The sequence below is a fragment of the Lethenteron reissneri genome, chromosome 24 (assembly GCF_015708825.2).
Source record: "Lethenteron reissneri isolate LAM-NWPU_2019-01 chromosome 24, ASM1570882v1, whole genome shotgun sequence".
NCBI classification, from domain to species: domain Eukaryota; kingdom Metazoa; phylum Chordata; class Hyperoartia; order Petromyzontiformes; family Petromyzontidae; genus Lethenteron; species Lethenteron reissneri.
The window spans coordinates 3,222,246-3,245,980 of NC_083802.1; the positions used below are offsets into that span (position 1 = coordinate 3,222,246).

Genomic DNA, 23,735 nt, shown 5'->3' on the forward strand with positions numbered 1-23,735 from the left:
GATCCACCGTATAGCCTTAACAGACTGTTGGGGCAAGTCCTGTTAGTAAGCATCTATGAAGGCCGGCACTGTACACGAGGGGGTGGATGGCCAACATCATGCCCGACTACCTTTGTCTCCCAATTGGCGATGTTTAAACACCGCACCAGGTACAAATTTTGAGGTTGAGTCGACCTAGGGGAGGACCAGGACCGGTTCAAATAATCGTCACTGATGGTGGCCATGAGCGGGAAGCAAACTCAGGTTGCCGGGTTTGTCGAGCAGCGTGCTAACCACTGCACTACAGTCATAGCGCACACACACATACAATGTTATTGCATTCCAGCGAATTTCCTTTCAAGTACATATATTTTTGTAACAATGGTTTTGGTGTCGAGGCACAGGGAAAATTGGTAGCCACTTAGAGGACCCCTACAAACAAGCACAGCATCAACCCATGCCAAGCCACGTCCCAAGTGGAGATAACAAAAAATTGGGATTTCTTCACGTATGCATCTATTCAGATTTAGATTGAATTTAATTACAGCAGGAGGGGCCCAATGAGCTGTGAGGCTCCATTTCATGGGTGTCCTGCAACAGGACAGATGTTATACGGTATAGATGTTATACCGTACAGATGTTAGTTACACAAGCATGATTAAATAGGTCGCTGATACAAAAAATAAAGTATCGGAACGTGACTAAATTGTTTTACGAACAAAAATATAGGAACGGAATGCGTGTAATTTAACAAAGCAAACACATTCAGTCACGAGGAAACCCTGATTACGATACAGAGACGTGGGCTAACGCTCCTCTGCCCATTATTTATTGTAGCCGCATCTATGAAGGAACTTGAGTTTCAGGAGTGAACGAAGGTTTCTCATGGTTGGTCAATGATTCCATTCCAAAATCTAATGCGACAGCAGGAGATTTAGATTTTTTATATTTATTTACTATTTGCACCATCATTGTCTTGTCACGAGATGAAATTTCCTTTCAGAATTTTGCAGCTAGCAGTGCATCACCCTATGTCACAGAATGACCTCAGCAGATAATGTAACCTAACTACTTCTGAGGTAGCAGCATTAAGTAGCTGCATACAAAACACTCTCATTCAGTTATACAGATGAGCGTTTCATACAATGTTTATCAATACAGGCATTTTTTTCAACCAGACTGAGACTATCAAATTCTCCATGAGATCCTATTTCACCTTCAGTTGGTCATCTATCGGTCAATCATGAAGTCTCAGTGGTGCTGGCTCACTGCTGTTACAATGAGATGATTCCTCGAGGGACTAGCCTCCTATGCATTTCTTAAAGTTGCAGAGCAGCTTACTAACACATTCCTGCGGAGGGAGCTGGTAGGAACGTTGGGTTGCTCGGTCAATGGCCAGGGTCAACGGCGGCGTGGTGTATTCCGCAAATATGGCCGACTGTGAGGGTGGGCACAAGCCGGCGTGAGTAGGTTAAACGTTGAGTTTTATAAGGGCACCACAGGGTGACCAGCCCCTCCCCACCCAGCCCCTCCCTCCCCACCCAGCCCCTCCCTGCACGACGGACACAATAATCCCCTGTGGGCTGGTGTAGCCAGGAAGTTCCTACCAGTAATTGGATCATTGGCTAATCGGAAAATTTGTAGTGATATGATGAATAAATAAATATCTCTTAATAAGCTCACATTAAATGCATCAAATCACGTAACAATTGATTCTTGACTTAAAGCTTTCCGTGACTGCAGGAATTCATTTTCTTTGGGTCTTTCGGTAAAGTCACGTAGATAGGTTCAATAAGGACATTTTTGTTATTTTGTTATTTTCTTTGACCCTATCTAAGTGACTTCACCGAAAGACCCAAAGAATATAACAATTGATATTTATCAATTCAAATAGGTTGTATAGGACATATCCGTGTGGCATATATGAGCTCAAGGACCGATATTAAGCGATGAATCGATGCGTCGTTATACCTTTACCAACTACCGCAGCATTGAACAACCGACTGGTATTGAGGGTTGCAACAAATCACAACCCTGAATCGTAACAACTACAGTACTTTGCTTGACACTTTTTCATTGCCTTTCCTGCAGTGTTTTGCTTCACAGGTTTATTATATCACACGCTTCGGTTCGTGTATCTCAGTTGATTCCAAGTTGGTGCTAAACATTGACGACTGACTAACCATATTTTAAGCAACTGGCTACCCAGGTTCTATTGAGCCAATATGACTGGATGACAGATGCAATCGATAACGTTATAACTTGGAGAGTGAGCTGCAATGCAACATAAACACCTTGAGGCATAAACATCTTGAGGCATTGGGATGAATTGATGTCATTGGTCTATTAAAAAATTTCATTCCACAACCCGGAAACTAGTTTTTTCTTAAGATTACAGTTTTTTTTTTATTAAACCGTGATTTGTGCCAAGCGGTAGTGTCTTGTGAGGTTCCTCATGGTAACAGGGCCAGATTTTTTAACGGAGTAAAAACACTACTTTCATTAATTGGATTTGCATAGGTTCGCCTGTTAATCATCTCTTTCCTGCCGTCTTGGCAGCTCTCCCGACTGCTCTACTGCCGACATGTGTTCTGTATTAACCGCATTTAATGCACGATAGGCAGAAGATGGAGGAACACGCTTTTGGATGCATTCAAATCAGGACGGTTATACACTGACACCGAGGTCTTTAAAAAATCGAGTGAATTTACAAATCACTGTGGGGATTTATCGTATAATCAGTTGTAAACAAGGAAAGTATTTAATAACTGGTACAGGAATTTCTTTGTGGGATCAAAGCACCAGCATTAATATGAGGAAGACGTCAATTTCATTTTTTGGAATAACATTTTCATTACACATGTACATAGTATAATTGCATTTGTGTTTACTATTTATAGAAATGCTTGTGCATATTATGTGTACACACATGATTGCCTTCTGAAATCGAATCCCTATTCTGGTAATTGAGTCAGAGTCATTGAACGGTGGTAACTTCAGAGGCTCTGGTCTAAGGTCCAACTACGAATACACAGAGGAGTCTCTTCGATGTGAATGGCACCCACAACAGGCCAGTGGGACACTGAGTAATCATAGTATTACCAGTGGCATGAGTTTCCAGCAGCCAAAGGTACTCAAGCTTCCTATCAGTCAAGAGCCACTACTCCATGACCTGAGCTCAATCAACATTTTCCCTGCCAGCGCAAAGGCTGTCTGGATTAACGAGATTTGGGCAGTCCACTCTGGTATAAAGATTGCTGTAAAATGTGAAATTAGCTTAGGCACCAGTAATGGTTGGCAATGATTGATGAAATGAAGACAAAATAAATATAAATGACAACGACATTTAAAGAGGAAAGCCAGAATAAGGATAGAACACTGACATGTGTGAACCCTTTACTAAACAGATAGTGATTTAAATGGTATACAGATCTGTAGACATGGAATGCAACTTCAGATCATGAGTTAGTTGTTGCAGAAGAGTGAGACTGAAGCAAGGCAACGTTTAAGATTGCAAAAGTGTGAAGTGTTACAAATATGCATTGGGAAGATATTTTTAGTTCTTGCAACCATTAATGAAGATATCCAATCAGAACAATAACCACTTTGGAAAGGAAAAATCAAATGCGGTTGAGATCACGATGCGAGTTGCTAGGAACAACAGTGTTCAAACTGGATATGCACTTTAAATGAGCAATGCTTGGGATAACTAGTACAGAACAGCAGAAGAGGCATCAGGCTAAGTAAGATCAGTGTCATGAAATTAGCGAGAATCTTGGCTTAAAACAGGATTGCTAATGGGCAGGAGCGGATGGAGAAAAGTAAGACGCTGAAAGACATCAAAAATGTATTCTCTGTATTTAACTGGCTTATTGTGTAGATATTCTCTAACCTGTTAGGAATTTCAGTGGCACATGACATTACGAGGAGGAAGTCTCAAAGGCATGACAGAGCTGGTGAGGCAGCTTTGGAACAGAGGAACCACAATATTTTGCAGAATCAATGAGAGCCATCAGGCAGTAGGTGAAAAGTCATTTACAAAGGAAGAGATACTTAAAGCATGTCTAGAGAGGATCAAAAGACCAGTGAAACAACTAAGATATTAGTAAGTCAACCGGTATGTGTGGCATTCCTACCAACATTTCAAAGGAAGGTGCTGACAGTTGCAGGAAGAAAGGGATTATGTAATCAAAGCTACAAGAGGGAAGTTAGCACGGAATGACACAGTGAGAGAGGTACAAAAAGAGACATATGCAAGTTGAACTACTTTCGCACCGTACGTAGCTAACCGTGCTAATTGCAGGTGCGGGGGAAGGACAGCAGACGGAGGGAGACAAAGAGACATAGACACAGAGAAGTAAAAACAGACAAGAGGGAGGGAGTCAGACAAAAGGAGAAACAGTAAGAGAGAAAGAGACAAAGGGAGACAGAGACACACACACAGAGGATAGGGAGATACAGAGGGAAACAGAGACAACGACAGAGCGAGAGACTGGGGGAAGAGAGAGACACTTACCAAATTACTGAAAAGAAAAAAATACATGAAACTGGCTGAACACAAACAATTAGTACAAGCAACAGAGGTCAATGAAGAGCTGGGCCACTGACCTGCGCTGCCGGGTAAGCCGAAGCTGCCTGTGCAATCTGCTCAAAGGCCTTGCCGTCGCTGAAGAAACGCTCGGCGGCCGCTCCACGGCCCATGAAGTGCGTGAAGGCGTCGCGCAAGTCCGACGGCGACGCCAGGACATCGTGGTCCCGTCCACGTGCGGGAGAGAGGCCCAGCGTCTCCATGAGCGCCACGCCCGACAGAACCACGTCCACGCACACGTTCACGCTGGATGCACACCGCCACAAGAGGACATCGGGCGCGCACGGGGTGCGTGCAGAGGAAGATTTACCAAGCAGCGTAGTGACAATACATATGTATGTATGTTGTACTTCCTTCGCCACTGGACGTAGCCAATCGTGCTAATCGAAGGTACGGGGGAAGGACAACAAACTAAAGACAAAAAGCAGTTCTAAAGATGTGGGTTTTCAATCTAGATTTAAAGGTGCAAAGCTCCAGTGGCTTCCTAATATCGGAAGAAAGAGCGTTCCAGACGGCCGCAAAAAGTGCATCTAAAAGCGTGCAATGCAGTGTGGCAGGTAAATGAATTTACAAGGTTAACCATGCGATTGAGGTGGCTGAGTAGGTAAGGGTCAGATCACTGTGCTGACAATGCTGAGATAGAATGAGGGATCCAGGTCGCTTTTGAAAAAGAGGAAAGGTTTCACGTGTCCCAATTGATTAATTTGAGCTCCTGGTTAAATAAAGGAAATAGACCAATAAACTAGAGCTCAAAACAGGTTTGAAATGTAGAAAGTTGATTTTTTCAGCCGGCACCAATGACTGCACAAAAACCCCCACAATATTACATGTGTTTGTTTTTCCTTAATTTGATCGTTGGGGGCACAGAGCTGGTGATGGGAATTTCACAAGTCCATGGTAGGGGGCCAGTCTTACCATCAAATTATCATTCTCAAAGTTGTACAATACTGACCAACACAGTACTAATTGCATACCTATTGCTTCTTTTGTATATAGCAATTATGTCACCCTCAATAGCTGCATATGGAACACACCAAATTTCAGAACACGTGGCCAAACGTGACACAACCAAGTTTGTTCAACGCTAATCCAATAATTACCGTTACAAAACGTCAAGGAATCTGTAAAAAAAAATTTGCGTACCAAAACTACCCCACTGACCTAGTACTCATCAACTCACCTTCTAACAATAACTTTCCACTCACAGGACTATCCACTTCCTCTACATACCAACCCATGTACCGATATATAACACGTACCTGCCACTGCACAAGTTTGTTTAAAGTTGTACTTTTCATGGCAGCCAAGCCGCTCCATAGCAGAAGGGCTGCTGAATTCCCACAGTGACACGAGTGCTTGAACAAATGATGAAATTCGTGAATGCTTAATTTCTAACAGAAGTGCAAAGCCCTCTAACCTGAGATTCCAAATGTAATTGATGCCACATAGGAAGGTTACTGCACTATCACAATATTTATTCTATTTGTCTCATCAATGCTCCTTGTCCACTTAGAATGTATAATTTATTATGTAACACGATTTTTGTTCCTGGGTAGTAAGTGTTATTTTCTAAATGCTTATGCCTCTAAAAGTATAGAAAATGGCTATTATTCCCCCACAAACTTTGCTTTCGTGGCCAGGACTTTACGTGAAGGAATAACACAAATGCACACGTTTTCTCATTTTAAATAGGTACATTTCGAAATAGCATTGTCCTAGTCACAAAAGCAAAGTTTGTGGGGAATAATAGCCAGTTTATGTACGTTTGAGGCATAAACAATTAGGAAATAACACTTACTACCCAGGAACAAAAACATAAATTTGTTACACAGTGTAATTATTAATGGATTATTAACTTTGCCTTTGTGTCCTGGTCACAAAAGCAAAGTTTGTGGGGAATAATAATATCAATTTTCTGTACTTTTGAGGCATAAACAATTGGAAAATAACACATAGTACCTAGGAACAAACATTTTTTTTGTGACAGTGTTTATTATTACCACTATGCGCTTGGATGGCAGTTCAGCAAGATAATACGTCAAGAATATATTGAGTTATCATGACATTCGCAGGCACAACAATGACCTTTGTTCATCCCAAAACGCTTTCTAGAGCCTCAACTGTTTCGCATGAAGGTCCTGCATGGGGATGTTTGATCAGTTCCATTAATAAGTGCTGTGTACGTCGAAGGAAACCAGCATGAGTGGAGAACATCCGCGCGTACAAAGAGCTAACACTAAAGGCTCGACACAGATGGATTCAATCCACTTCATTTTCTTGGTTCTTTCGGTAAAGTCACGTAGAAGGGAAGTAATAAAATAATAAAAACAAAACATAATAAAATAATTCTCACGACGTTTCGGCCACAACGCAAGCAGCCGTCCTCAGGTGAAGAATGAGGACGGCTGCTTGCGTTGTGGCCGAAACGTCGTGAGAATTATTGTATTATGTTTTGTTTTTATTATTTTATTACTTCCCTTCTACGTGACTTTACCGAAAGAACCAAGAAGATGAATCCCTGCAGTCACGAAAGCTTTACATCGAAATTCAATCCACTTGTTAAACTACCATGTCCTAGCCACCTCACAGCACAGCATGTTTGCAAGTTTCACAGATCTGGCTGATCCACCAACACCTCGCTTCCAAAGCATCCGACATCACAGGAGTGCACCACCATACCTGGAAAACTGTACAGCCACATTGGTAAGTAAACATATGTATGTTAAACTTAGTTCGCACTGCACGTAGCCAACCGTGCTAATCGGAGGTACGGGGAAGGATAATTAAACACAAAAAGCACTGCTAAGAAAATGAAATTTTAATCGAAATTTAAAAGTGCTTAGCTCCAGTGGCTTCCTAATATTGGAAGAGTGTTCCAGACAGCAGCAGAAGTGTATCTGAAAGCACGCGATGCGATAACCAATATGCTTCTTGCACTGTGCGAAACAGCAAAAAAAACGTAGAATTAATTTAAATGGAAGAAAGAGGCCAACAAAGTGCACGAGACTTCAGACATTTCACGACATTGAACGCGAACCCATTAGCCAGCAATCAATCACCTTAATAATGTATAGGCCACACCTGACACTGGCATGTAATAAAATATAACTTGAATGATCAAGTTAAAAAAGAGGTATCCAAATGTGTGTTAATCCCCAGGGCAGTGGGACAATAAATGACTCACTCGTGTGTAAATCAGATTGACGAAAGTTGATGGGGAAAGGAGTGGTTCTGTGGCTCGTTGACTGAGCGATGAATAAATAAAGCGACCGAGTTAAATTGCATGGCCGTGGTTAACATTGGTGGTGAGTGGTATACGAACTGGTTCTGGGCTTCCCCTACTTCACCAGCCGACAATAATCAGCATGGTGAAGTATGGTATGGCAACTTCGTGACTGATACGAGGTGGGGGGGGTGGCTTTCTTTCAGGATTGAATTGACAAAGTACTGACGATTGCTTACTATGTAACATAGCATACATTACATGCAGTTCTTCCAAAGCAAATGAAAATAATTGTGATGTGATGCATTGTCAACTATATGGAATATCTTTATTCAGATAGCTTCCTTCGGTTGCACGGTTACAAGCTCTTTCCATTATGTGGTTAAAATGCACGACTCAAAAGCGATCGCACGACATCACTGCGAAAGAATGCACCGCATGGAAAGTTTCAGATAGAGTGAATGGCAAAGCATTCATTTTTACAGATGTTAGCATTTAACATGTTGCTTCACGTTCCTACGCATGAAATGTCCTATGGGCTACTTCGCAAAGCTAGACTGACTTATAAACTCACCAAATGTCAAACCGATAATTGTATAATCATAACTATCAGTTGCACTGCTGGGGATCCCTATTTGCTCAGCTTGATTGAAGGCAGCAGAGAAATCTTCATGATTTCTGCAGCCTCGAGCCCGCTCATATTTGTTGTATGAATGTTTGATGAATTGACCATGATTACACAAAGACCCTCAGCCTGAGGTGGCCAGGTTGCCTACAGGTTAGAGTACTGATCTTGCATTGCTGAGAGATCCTGGGATGAAATCTGGACAGACAACACTGTTTAAACTTGGTTCTTAAATAGTCTTAGCCTGGACACCATGACTGCACAAAAGAAACACATACAAATCAATGTGTTTTTTAAAATTTAATTTGGCTTATTCCAGCTCCAAGACTTTGGTTTGATTGACAAGTGATGAACGACATTTTAAGGACATGACATGGTGTGCATCTACCGTGGATAGGGGTCTATTGAAGTAATACCATTTTTTTTTTACCAAGTAAGGCCCATTGAGCTATATAGCTGTTTTTTTCAGAAGTGATCTCGCCACAAATGATAGTGCTACGAAGTGGCTTATGATGTCGAAATTTACTGCAGCCAAATGCTCTAAATGCATAGTTCTGGAACGTAATTTTCTGGAGTAATTTTCTGATACAGGCTTGTGCACACACTACTAGCTATACGGTCACAAATGGAAAGTCACTTGTTTCATGAGATGAAAATAAACACAAAATATTTTTTTAAAGACTTGTAATGCTACAAAACCAATAACAGATACAACTAAAGATTGTTGTCAGCACGTGTATAAAAATGAGTCAACCCAAGTTATACTGGAGAAAAGTTGGGAGTTTCAAACTTGAGCTGTGTGAGATATGAGGAGATATGGTCTGTACGACAGTGGAGCCAATGGATGCAGTACACATTTCGACCATACCAACAAGACAGGATAAGGTCACTAAATGGGCTAAGAATATTAAAGCATCTTGCATCACAACTTATCTCAATAATGCCAATGTCCTGCTGCCATCTAGCCAAAGGGACTTCCGGAGGCAGCCGTCCCTGTGTGGCACAAGGGGTATGGAGTAATGGCTTATATAAATGTGTATTGGTAAGTTTGGGGTGAATTTCATTCACCGTTAATTCCGATCGCTTTGAATATAGACGGGAGCAAGAGATGGATGTGGTGTATTATAAACCAAAATGAAAATTCTCCACAATACTTGAATAAAACAGCACCTTTTTTTCATACGTTGGGGAAATGCTATTGAGAATCTATTAAGGTCAGAATGAAACAAGACTGTTGTTGGGGAGCATTAACACCTGGCCATCGATGTATGCTCAGTGCTGAACATTTAAAAATGTTTTAGTCAGTTGGTTGGCTGCAGGCCCTGAGTAATTGCATCAGCCAAATTGGCATGTGCATTTAAACTACCACAAGGGAACCGGATGTAGAAACTATCTGAACAGATATTCCGCTGCCGGTGATGCGCACCCATGTGCGGTGGAGTGGAACGCCTCGTGTGTGACCTCTCTTTGGTAAATGCATTTATACGCGGCGATTTCCTGTCTTTCAGGGGGGTATGACACACGCCGTGTTTAAGACATTACGTGTGGGATGTATAAGACATGGAAAGGCATCAAGAACACTCAACCACACACACGTCTGGCTGCGTGAGGCACTTTCACTGTAGCATTTTCAATATAAACATTGAAATCTTCTTCACGTCTAATACCAGTTTTCGTTCAGATGTGTGTAAGCAATATGGTAAGTTTTGTTGCATTTGATGAAGGGGATATTTAAATGATGGAAAACTATTATTGTTTCAAGTTCTTTGGTCACCCATCGTCTCTTAGCCAAGGCTAAGTATTGACGGGGGCTCTCCCTCAGCAAATGGGCCCCGACAACAGGAGGTTTTGCTCAGGGGCAAGACCACCCATGGTGGAAGGCAGGGCCAGAGGGCAGTAACCTCCTCGATGTGCATGAGGCAGTGACCTAATGAACCCAATCACTCATGCAAACTCTTCTGAAATGGACATCTGGGGAACGTCCTGGTGCATATTTGGTATCCAAAAATAAATTGTATCGATTCATCTACTAAAATGCATTCTCTCTTTCACGATACAGTCTGGGAATCAAGCGAGTGAACATCAATTCATCAAGATGTATACAATTAAACGAAAATGATAATAGTAATTCTAAATTAAGGTCAATTAAATAAACACTGTGCAAACAAGACAAAAAACAACAAACAGTAGAAATCAGACAGTAAAAATGTGATTTAAAAAAAACCTTTTGATTTTTCAATTTAAATAAGACCCTGAATCGTAACAATGCATTGAATTTCGATTTAAAGCTTTCGTGACTGCAGGGATTCATCTTCTTGGTTCTTTCGGTAAAGTCACGTAGAAGGGAAGTAATAAAATAATAAAAATAAAACATAATAAAACAATTCTCACGACGTTTCGGCCACAACGCAAGCAGCTTCGACAGACCGGGTCGCCTCGACAGACCTGGTCGCCTCGACAGACCTGGTTTTCACCTGAGGACGGCTGCTTGTGTTGTGGCCGAAACGTCGTGAGAATTGTTTTATTATGTTTATTTTTATTATTTTATTACTTCCCTTCTACGTGACTTTACCGAAAGAACCAAGAAAATGCATTGAATCCCAGCAGGGTAAATCATTACACACCCTTGATTTGGTCTGTAAATATAGGATAAAGTTTTCATCAGAGGTTGATATTAGGGGTTAAGTAAGACGGGCATTAAAGAGAAAAGTATGGGATTATGGTCCAAGAACAATTTAGCAGGAACAGTAGGTGTTAATGTTATATTTGAGAATATGATATATCTTTTAAAGTGATATGGGTGTGTGCTAGAATTAGGATTAGGTGTAAAGGGTTCAGATGGCGATAATGTATGGGTTAAGATTGGGGATATAAGTTAGGATTAATATCATGGAATTCTGAATATAAATTAATTTTTAAGACAAAAAAAAGGCACGTGAGAATTATGATCCTTACACAAATCTAATGGAACACCTGAGCAACGTTAACCACGAATGGTATGAACAGGGCAGGGTTGAAATACATTTGGCAACTTTGTGTTCATAAGGGTTTTCAGACCATAAATCATTACAAAAGTGTATGGATGGCACCTAAAGAGGCTGTTGAAAAATTATGTGGAAAGTGACATATGAGAAAAAAAATGTAACAGGCTCCATCAACCTTCTTGAAATGATTGATATCTCAGAACACATTGGGAAAAACCAGACAATAACTCACTGCACCTGCCATAAATACATCCCGGGGCGACGATTTCTTGGAAAATTCCAATTCCAATTTTCCAAGCATCGCCTAAATGTTTAAGGTTATTTTAATGCACGGTTAAGGCGATATTGAAAATGTGCTGTAAAAAAAAACAAGAGATAAGTTGCCATATTCAAAGCATCACATTCTGCTCTCAGCTATTCGTTCAGTAGTGATGAACACAACACATCTTGTGATTTATTCACGTGTGCCAGGGATTTTCAAACATGGGGATAGCAGCTGTGGGTGGATGCTCTACAACAGCAGGACCACTAGAGTAGATGGTTTCTGCAGTCTGTTGCTGCTAAAGCAATGGTTATCTAACAATTTGGCCTCGACGTATTTCAGTGAATAGTCCAGATTCAGGGTCACATTATGGTGAATGGAACCGCCTCGATTGACTGGGGGGCAGGGTTACTTGATTCATGAATCAATTACATATATTTACTGATAAAAAAGACAGGAATTATTAAATGAGTGATCTGATACACGTATCAGTATACTGACCAAGGTACAAACTAAGCTCAAAGAAGTTGCACTGACGTATTCCAAGTATGATAATTGGTTCTTTACCCTTCTATCTGGCAACAAAACTGACACCTTTTTGCAAGGAGTCATGTTTGCATAGACCGCAATACCTGCAGTCATAAATACAAACAAAAGACATAACTCTGATAATGTGCACTGTCCTTGAAGTTGATTGGTCCACACCCGTGCCTTTTGGCGTCATCTGGTCCAACCCATATGAGACTAGGCTCGAAGGAAAGCTGTCTCGGGTGTGGACCAATCAACTTCAAGGACAGTGCACATTATCAGAGTTATGTCTTTTGTTTGTATTTATGACTGCAGGTATTGCGGTCTATGCAAACATGACTCCTTGCAAAAAGGTGTCAGTTTTGTTGCCAGATAGAAGGGTAAAGAACCAATTATCATATTTTTACTGGCAAATGAGGTCCCCATAGTGTATTCCAAGTAGTCAATATATTTTATCGAACAAAATTATCAATATGTACATTCAGGCACAGCCCCCACAATTGAATACAGTGAATGTTGTTCCAACTCATACAGTCACAATACATAAGGAGGTATTAAAAAGTTATAACAGGGGACCATCTGAACCGGAAGATCTAGGCGAATGTTTCTCCTCGAAGTTGTGGTAGATGCGAGTCGTGTTTACTACAAGATCCGACCATGGCCGTCCATTGCTTGCCGTCCTGCATTGACTTCTGGTTGCCGAAATAATTCATTATTGAGGTCGCACTCATTAAACGTAAAGTGCTTGCCACAAATTAACCAAAATACCTTGCTAATCTCGTCCAGGATGATAAATCATTCAAGCGAACTTTGGTCATCCTCACAACAGCGTTTGGCTAGCTATCGAACAGAGGGTCACTGCATCTTATGCTTTCAGATGAGCTTCTGCAGCCATCTGGAACGCTCTGGAGTTATGCACTTTTAAATGTTTTAAAAACTCATTTATTGAGAACTGCTTTTGGTGTTTGGCTTATTGTCCTTCCGTCACACCTCCGATTAGCACGGTTGGCTACGTACGGTGCGAAAGAACTTCAACATACCTACATGCAAACACATGTCAAGCTCTGTGACAAACCAGACAATCGGGAGACGACCATGAAAGAGGTATCTCTTTCATAAATCAGTTTTTCAATATAAAATGTCAAGGCATCTTGACACAACCTACTGGTTTAGTACAAGCAACTTTTGGATTGGTTTTCACATACAATGTCTTATCAGCAGTCAGGATTTCTTGGAAAGGACCCTCTCTGTAAGATATGGGTTTTAGTTCGATGCAAAATTATCAACTGGACATCTGTGAAAAAGAGCTTTAAAGCTCGTTGGATTCCTCCAGTACAATATAAATATTTTGATTCTGATTCTGAATACATAACACGAAATAATCATTTGCGTTATTGTGAAGAAAACAAGCAACATTCTACACAACTCATCAGTCATTATTTCAGCAGTTTGGTTCAATAACACATTCCAGCGGAGGGAACTGGTAGGAACTTTGGGTTGCACGGTCAATGGCCAGGGTCAACGGCGGCGTGGTGTATTCCGCAAATATGGCCGACTGTGAGGGCGGGCACAAGCTGGCATGAGTAGGTTAAACGTTGAGTTTTATAAGGGCACCACGGGGTGACCAGCCCCTCCCCACCCAGCCCCATCCCTCCCACCCCCCACCCAGCCCCACCCTCCCCACCCAGCCCCTCCCCACCCTCCCCACCCAGCCCCTCCACAATGAACGGAACAATTGTATTGCATAATAAGCAAAGGTGATTCATGAGAAAAAAAGATATTGTTGTTTGTTGCACTTATCTTCAGAGAAAACGTAAAACATTGTATTCAGGAGCTGTCGAGGTGGCTAACAGGGCCCTAATATTTTCCAGGCACTACTAAGACACGGAGTTTGAACCTGGCCAACCATCCACAATTAAATTGGGTTCTCATGTGCAATTGTACGATGGTTTAAGCCTGGTCACCAAAAGCCACAAAAAAAAACATCTTACACTTAATTTTAAGTTAATTTGGGTTATTTTTGCTCTGGCAACTAAAACAATTTTGATTTGAAACTATAACATGTGAGATGTTGCAGTGTTCCTGGTCTAAATATACACAAACTGAAGGGACCTCAGCATTAGTGTTGTGTAGTTGAATTCCATAGGCCATTCCCAATACGTGGTGGTAGTGCACTAATAATTGTGAGATGAAATGTCGTTGTGTCACAACATGATGCAGATATTGCATTTGGGAAGTTGATAAAAAAATCATAAAAAATTGGGGAAAATACAAATTTAAATTATATTCGTAAATCAATGTTGCATGCTTACAACATCAATTATAATAGTCTGGTATAAAATAAATACAAACACTTTGCAATAAAATGTAGACATCACTCAACACAGACTCAACCAATGCCAAACAACTCTTGGGATTCCTCAGCCAATCTCGATGTGTGCACCGTGTGATGTTCACAGACATAAGAGCAAGCATAAGCACGCAAAACAACGTAATGACGCATAAAGCATCACCGGTTTCACCAGACCATACAAATTTTAGCAAAAAGAGGAGTGCTGTGAAGAGACATGTGAACAGAGATGGATGTGGGCTTCAATAGTTGTTGACATTGCACAAAAGTGCTTCTCATTTAAACACATTCCTGGGGAGGGAGCTGATAGGAACGTTGGGTTGTTCGGTCAATGGCCAGGGTCAACGGCGGCGTGGTGTATTCCGCAAATATGCCCGACTGTGAGGGCGGGCACAAGCCGGCGTGAGTAGGATAAACGTTGAGTTTTATAAGGGCACCACGGGGTGACCAGCCCCTCCCCACCCAGCCCCTCCCCACCCAGCCCCTCCCCACCCAGCCCCTCCCCACCCAGTCCCTCCCCACCCAGCTCCACCCTCCCCACCCAGCTCCACCCTCCCCACCCAGCCCCACCCTCCCCACCCAGCCCCTCCCCACCCTCCCCTCCCCACCCAGACCCTCCCTCCCCACCCAGCCCCTCCCTGCACGACAGACGGACGGACACAATGATCCCCTGTGGGCTGATGTAACCAGAAGGTTCCTACCAGTATGAATTCTGAAGGTGCTTGCTTAACGGCTCCACATAGGTCAAAAGGGGATTTGTGATAAGTTCATTTTTGGCAAATTCACAGTCAGGCAACCGTGGCTCATGCCGGTAAACCAGCACTTGTGCAGGCCGAGGGTTGGTGGATCGCACAAATGTTGTGAAACTCCCTTCCCGTGGGTGCCGAGGCACCATATATCTTGGTTTGCCAGAAGGCAGGAGAACAAGTGGACTCATCGGCATCTGCTTCCATATGTACTGAGATAAGCGTGTTGCCCCCTTGCATGTGTGGGTATTCTTCAGGTGTTCCCGATGTCCTCCCACACGTATAAACACTCATTAATTGGCCAAAAACATCTTAAAATAAAAACCCAATGCTGGATCCTCCTGAAAAAGATTCCTATGACCGAGTGTGGTTTTCTTGGATAAATAATTACATTATAATATTAGTCGCATTCTTAATTAAACAGGGAAAGACTATTTTACCTCCACTACTCTACAAGCTGAGACATGGGGTTATATGACCAGCACCATACAGCACTGCCAAACAAGCATTTGAGGCTTTCCAAGAGTAAATAAAGAACATGATTACGTTGTCTCCCCATTGCTGATGATTACAAACCACACGAGGTACTCATTAAGGCTGAGCAAACCTGGAGAGCCCCAAGAGACCTTCAGACCACACTTGCCACTCATGTGCAAGGACAGGAACCTCTCAGTTCAGCAGTGCACAAACCACTGCACCACACGCCCAAAGATCCTCCACTAAACTTCAGACTGAAAGCGAACACCTCTTATGGCAGGTATGGCACATGAGGCGGTGGTGTGCACGTGTTTCCAAAAGTGTTGCTGTGAAAACAACACACCAGTTACTCACTTAAGGCTCTCTCATCGAGACACAGACATACTATTTAGTCTCAGAAACTGATGGAAAAAGTGCTGTTAATAATCACCTCTTAATGGTGGCAAGGAAAACATCAGCACAAAGTCTATCTCATTGATCTCCCCCTGAAATCATGTTGAAATATCACACGAGGCACTCATCTTAAGCTGGGTCAACATTGGGCAAGGGTGCTACAGCCACTGTCACTGACTGGTGTGTAGCATAGCCACCGATATAACCCACATCACCAGGACCTTAGTACAGTGTGATAACTACCACTCCTCGGATTCCCAGGATACAAAGATCCTCCATATAGCCTTAACACTCTTTGGGGCAAGTGCTGTTAGCGAGCACCTATGAAGGCCGGCACAGCACATGAGGGGGTGGGTGGCCAGCACCACGCCCGACCGCTTTTGTCTCCCTAGTGACGATGTTTACACACCGCACCAAGTTCTCATTTCAGGCTGTGTCGACCTATGGGAGGCCCAGGACCGGTTCAGATAATCGTCACTGGTGGTGACCGCGAGCAGGAATTGAACTCGGGTTACCGGTTTCCTAGCGCAGAACGTTTACCGCTACACTGACGCTCCCAAGATACATATACACTTGCACAAGCATACTTGCATGTACTAATACATGTGATAAATACATGTAAAATGAATCCACAAAAACATAGGACCACATACATATACATATGTACAGCGTAAGCATGCAACACAAAATAAAAAAAACATGGACATAACCACACTGTACATATAAATATACAAACATGGCACCATGCAGGGCCAAAGATTCCGTGTTTCTTGTTGAGTGCTGTTAGCAGCCATTGGCACAATATGCATCCACTACACTCATAATGCTGCATATACATTCAAATTAAAATCCCTTTACAAGTTAAAGGGACGAGTATTATTAGGAAAATGCAGTTGGGGTTAAACTCAGGCCTTCATCACACATCTGGAATTGCTCAAATGAATGCAACTGTTGTCAAAGTCCTCAGTGGTCATCCTATCGAGTGATCACCACCATAGGAATGTAGAATTTCCACAAATAAAATGAGTGCTTCCCCAGTACTCACTTAAGCATGGAGTCTCTAGGCTATGTTTAAGGTTGGCAAGACATGTAAGAAAGTGTAATTGTTGGAACCACGCCTTGCCAAACCCTGTTCACAATATTGACACACCATATCCAATACTCCTGTTGACTGCGAGGAGGCTCAAACGAGATTCAGACACCAGTTGTCACTGGTTTTGTGCATGGCCAGGTACTTAAAACTGGGTTTGCCAAGAATGCACTGTGCACTAACCATACACCACTTATCAACACATACAAGTGATATTAATATATATTCTTTCATCATCTTAAGTGCTCTGCCTTCGGACAATTATTTGGCTCAACGCCCTGTAGCCCATGCGATCCCACGCTCTCCTCTTCACGTCAGAGTACCACGTTCCATCGTAGGTTTCTTGAGCCACAACTCAGGGAAAGGACAGTTGAGGTGGTTTCCCCCTTACCCTCAAGTGTCTTTTAGATGACAACACCACCACCAGATGCATTTGAACAAAGACACCCACATCAGTGCACATTACGGACAAAACCAAACGACCGACGGGAAACATCTTTCAAATTCGCTGCCTCTCACCCGACAGCCACCCGCTGCACCCTGTGCTTGGGTGGGATGATGATGTTCTCCCAGGCAGCCTGCACTTGCTCCACCAGGCGATGGTCGTCCGGCTGCTGGTCCTCAACGCCAACCGGCAGCAGCCCCCATGCTCCCCGAGCCAACAGCTGCTGCAGGTCAGCAGACAGCAGATAGGCCACCAGCGTAGCCAGTGCAGCCACCAGCGCCGCAGCTCGCCCCCACCCCATTGCCGCTGTTGGACTTGAATGCAACACCTTCAGCTCGCTCTGCAAGTGACCACACAGAGAGAATGAAATTGCCACATGCCCTGGAGTGAGCATATGAATGAAAAACCACAACTAGGATAGCACCCATGGAAATGTTTCTCTTGCAAAGAGGATGTCGGCAAACATGCAGCACAAAAAATGCAGCACAAAAAATAGGATTCATTATAAGGGTAAAATCATCAGATGGCACGGAAATGTAAGAATTTACATATGATGGGGACGTTTTTGTGTGTGCCCCCATTGTCAATCCACTATTGGAGGAAGACCTCCCCATGCCATGTCAGCCATGGGTGTGGTATTAACCATATTTCACCACTAACCAGTAATGTTAATTGTGGCCAGGCATTGAACTCAGGTCTCAGGCGATAGCCTTGTGAAGGATGTGAATATGAATTCCTGCAGTCACGAAAGTTTTAAGTCAAAACATAGCGTAGTGTGCAAAACTCTGTGCCACCATAGGAAAACAAGCAAATATTTTCGGGGATAAATAGAATGAGCATTTTAACATGTAGACTTTCGCAACCAATATCATCCATAATACAGTTTTTTTTGGGTTAGATCGCGTAAATGTGTCGTTAAACCCGCCCACCACCCGACACAGCCAATTAGTAAAGTTTGTCACGTAAACAGAACATGACAATTCGTTACGAACGAATATCAATTCGTTACTGACAATGGACACGAACAAAAAAACGAAAAACCAAATTGGTTACGAACAGAATTGTCATGTTCTGTTTACGTGACAAACCTTACTAATTGGCTGTGTCGGGTGGTGGCGGGTTTAACGACACTTTTATATATTTACGCGATCAAACCCAAAAAAACCTGTATTATGGAGACTAAGCATTGCACGTATTGCATGACTACAGCAGAGCTGTCCACGCTACGACCCTGGGGCCAAATGTGCGTGACACTTGCTCATGGGGAGTGCTCACTCAAGAATGTGCGTACAATGAGGTTACCAAAGGTGAGCATAATGATGTGGGTTAGAATGACTACGGTGGAAATACATGCTTTGAGAAACTATGGTGAGATGTTGCCACGTCAAGATACGTGGCTGACGTGCGTGTTACGTCGTACGCACACTGGACACATACACAGCATGTACATTTCGATTTAAAGCTTTCGTGACTGCAGGGATTCATCTTCTTGGTTCTTTCGGTAAAGTCACGTGACTTTACCGAAAGAACCAAGAAGACAGCATGTACACTTTAGTGAATGTTGTACACATACACACGTGCACACGTGCAAACGATTCATGCACACAATGGACGCATGCACAGTGGATATGTGGACAATAGTAGTGGATACGTGTGTGCAAGGTGATCACATGCATTACCACAGTCCTGATTGCATCCATGGTGTATTCATGTGTATGCAGTGGGATACGTGTTTGTAGGACAGCACGCGCACGGACACACACACAAATGGAGAATAGTGCACACGCACGCACACATGTAAGAGGTTGCAGTGAACGCACGTGTGTACACATGTAGGAGCACGAAATACACAGGCGTGTGTACACATGCGAGTACACACGTGGGTATGTCCACAGTACGAGTGCACACGCACACACGTGTGCAGAGGATGGTGCACGTACGTGTACACATGCAGGAGAGTGCACACAGAATGCACACGTCATGATGCACACACGTGTACACATGTTTGAGTGTGCACACATACACAGCGCTGCACACACACGTACACACAAGTAGGAGAGTGCGCAGTGTACACGTGTGCACATGTAGGTGTGTGCACACACACACACGACAGTGCACACACATGACGGTGCCAAGACAAAGATCCCACGTATAACCGGTGCGATGTGTAAACGTATGTTTACACATCGCACCGGGTACTCATCTGAGGCTGAGAGTGCACACACACACGACTACACACACACGACTGCACACACACACTACACACAGACGACTGCACATACACACACCTGCACACACACACACAGACGACTACACACACCCAGACGACTACACCCACACACTGCACCCACACACTGCACACACACACTACACACACACACTACACACACACACTACACACACACACTACACACACACACTACACACACACACTACACACACTACACACTACACACACACACACTACACACACACACCACACACACAGACGACTGCACACACAGACGACTGCACACACACAGTGCACACACACTACACACACACAGTGCACACACACACACCTGAACACACACCTGCACACTCACGCACAGTGCACACACACTACACACACACAGTGCACACAAACACACACAGTGCACACACACACATACACTACACACACCTGCACACTCACGCACAGTGCACACACACTACACACACACAGTGCACACAAACACACACAGTGCACACACACACACTACACACACCTGCACACTCACGCACAGTGCACAAGTTGCCGACACCCGCTCCTCCTCTTGCTCTTGGGCCCCCGGCCTCGCACCGTGGAGTTGCGTCTCTTCACTCAGCGCCGTGGTTGTGCCTCTCACGCGCGTCTCGGCCTCTCCAATTGTCGCTAATTGCTGCGGCTCCAAGCGGCTTCCAAGCGGCTGCTCCAAGCGGCTTCCAAGCGGCTGCTCCAAGCGGCAGCGGGAGGAAGACGCCGCTCACTGTACCTGGGCCCCAACGTCGCCGTGACGTCTCATGCACATCCGGGTCACCACGGCGACCCCACCACCACCCCTATCCCCACTACCATATTCAATATCCGGAGAGTTTCGATTTCATAGCTCACATAGGAGACGCCGAGCCAGTGGCCCCGCCCATCCGCAGAATTAGCATATTGAATGGCGCGGCCGTGTGCGGATTTCGTAGTGTGCATAAGGTGCCGAGCCAGCGGCGCTTATCTACACTAGCATATCGGTTAGCACGCCAGTGTAGATTTCCTAGTGCACATAACGTATTGAATACGCACGGGCTGTGTTGGATTTCGTAGCTCACACAGGAAGCGCGGATTTCATAGCACAATAGGCGTAGGACTGGCACCGTAGCGATGTGAACGTTGCATTGGCATATCATCAGACGAGGTCAGAAATAGGAGGAGGCTCTTTCTAGAGCAGCTCAATGAGTTTCAGAGACAATGCTCTCATTGTCAGAGCGTGTTTGCGTGGATGCATTGTTTGCACACAATTATGTTGTGGTTAATGCACCACTTGCACCTTATGACCCGGGGTTCCATAGTCTGTTGAAGGTCGCCGATGCGGCAATCGACTCATCTCGACGAGCTGTACACGATGCACTGTTCAAAGTAGAATTTTCGATAACGGATGTGTATGCTCATGTTTTGGCGTTTCGACATCGCGGAGTGTGGCACCACCGATGTCGGATTGATTGGGCACACCAGTCGCGGAGTTCAGTACACACCCCTGAGAAACAAAAGTGTCCCAGAAATACAATATCTCATTGTCTCGGCCAGTTTTGCGTTATTTGGTGACCCGGGGTACCGCCATAGGGGTCACTTGATGCCCTGCAGTAGGTATCTGTTTTATCTGTTTGGTGTTGGAACATCTTGACACCTGTTTTAGTGTCAGAAAGGGACAATCCTAATTTTTTAATCCTTTATATTAAGTTCACTTGCTTGCTTGCTTGCACGCTTACGACCGTGCAAATCTTTCGGTCGTTTTTTTAACCCACTTCCCGTGATCCAATCGAGCTGATATTTTGCACACAGACTCGTTGTGCGTGACAATTTATTTTCGTGAAATTTTTTTCCCATAACTTTACACTTTTTTGAAAAAAAAATTATATTTAATTACCAATTGCTTAATGATGGCAGGCAATCATCTGACCCATAGGTGGCAGCCATCTCAAGCCAGAGGACGAGAGGACTCTAGCCGCCACGCATATAAAGGATTTATAGTGAAAAACTTTGTTTTTACGGGTTAATTTTTTATTCTGTTCACTGTGAGCGTGTTTAAACATTGTACTATGATATGATATAGCAGGTTATTTATATATATGTATTAAAGCCGAATTTCCCACGTATTTACAGACAATGTGTGTTTTTTAGCCAGGAAAGCCTCGCTGATTCTCAGGACGCTTTACAAATGGGTCCTCCTGCCTTTGCAATTTTAGCCAATTCCACAATTTTCATTCCAATCGCGATTTTGTTAAACATTTCACGACGCAAAACATTTCCATTGGAAATATTTCAACGAGCAGTGCACCACCCTGTCACAGAATTGCCCGCAATTGGCACATAAATATTCCAGTGGGCCTCTTTGCACAATGGGTATGCACAGATGTTGCGTGACTTGACAAGAGTCAAATGTGTAAAGGACAAGAAAATTCCATCAAAACACACTCATAGTGCAGGCTGGGGGGGGACTTTAAAACAACAAAAAATTAGGGAAAAGCACACGGCTATTTGTGCGTCATGAAAAACCCAACAGAATTTCCTGACGAAGTGCATTGTCGTCTTCTTATCTTCGGTCACCTTGAAAATTATTTGAGCAAATGTGTCCCGACTAACAGTAGCAGTGGTGATAGACAATTGTGGAACCGTCTTTATTAGGACTCATTGGGGTCATCACCAATGCTCTCACAGCTGCAAAGTCTGCCTCTGGAAACCATATACACATATGTGGAGTCCTAAATTCCACAATACGGGGCCCAAATCAATTGCAGAACAACGTGAATCGCATTGCCCACCTTTAAGTTATTTTAATAATTTCAAAGGCATTGATTCAATCTTTTTATTTTCCACAAGCAAAACGATGGGAAGAAATTAATGTATCCAGTCGATGGCATCACAGTATAGCAATTAGATGCAGACCCTTACGTGTTGTGTTTACCATGCCCAGCCGTGTGTTAAACAAAAACATAAAGAAAGTCTCTTCCAATGCCCTAGCATTGGCGTCTGTTCACGAGGACCTCTCCACTCACTTGTGCGTCAGAGAGCTGTGGAAACATTTCTTTAGAATCTCATCTGCCATGGTGTTACACCCTTGCCAGTTGACTTGAAAAGCTTGCTGGCCAAAGCGTCAATTATTTATTTTTTCTTTAAACAAATAAATATGTTGTACTGCATTACGTGTAAGTGGAGCGACATTAGCGTAAACACACTTGGCTTATATTAATCCAGACCTTTGTGTGCCACATTATGATGTAAAATACCTTGGTAGTTTAAAAATAAGAATTGGTAACTCTTCCCCGTAGTTGTAATGAAGTTATTTCAGAAAACTTGGACCACTTGAAGCTTTAAAATTTTTCTGGAAATGTAATTTACACCCACTCCAAGTTAAGGTTATATGTATTTAGTTCCACGGGATGGAGTTGTAGCTCAGTGGTTGATCCACTACGCCATGAACCTGGTGACATGAGATGTATTCCTGGCCATGGCCGACATGAGTGGCGAGTGATATTTGAAGCGGTTCAGTGTGATGGACCTGCACTGACCAGCGTGATGAAGACGTTTTGTCAAACAAAGCTCAACACGACATGGTGAGGCCTTCACCCAGCTGTAACTGAGATATTTACAGTAATATAATATAGCATTATAATTTATTGACTTCCAGACCTACGGAGATAAGATGTCTGCCGGGCACTTTCCTGCACGTAGTGTTTATATTCCGTATTGTATGGGATGTGTGTGCTTTTAAGGAAGGCCTCTCAAAGGATAGGCTCCTCTCTGCAATGGACATTGCAAAATGGCTCAATAAATTTGCA

General features: G+C 43.3%; 1 protein-coding gene across 3 annotated transcripts in view; it reads right to left on the minus strand.

Annotated features, from left to right (window-relative positions):
- ADPGK (ADP dependent glucokinase) overlaps positions 1-20,687 on the minus strand; it is a 35,801-nt gene extending 15,114 nt beyond the window's left edge. The window contains exons 1-3 of one of the 3 annotated variants that reach the window (XM_061557983.1): positions 20,512-20,687; positions 17,765-18,030; positions 4,588-4,813 (exon numbers count right to left, since the gene is read on the minus strand). In XM_061557983.1, coding sequence (XP_061413967.1) covers positions 4,588-4,813; positions 17,765-17,991 — 453 coding nt within the window. In that variant the 5' untranslated portion in view covers positions 17,992-18,030; positions 20,512-20,687. Of the gene's footprint in view, positions 1-4,587; positions 4,814-17,764; positions 18,031-20,437 lie in introns of all 3 variants that reach the window. The other 2 variants (XM_061557981.1, XM_061557982.1) reach the window with 2 other exon arrangements.
- Between the last annotated feature and the right edge of the window lie 3,048 nt (positions 20,688-23,735).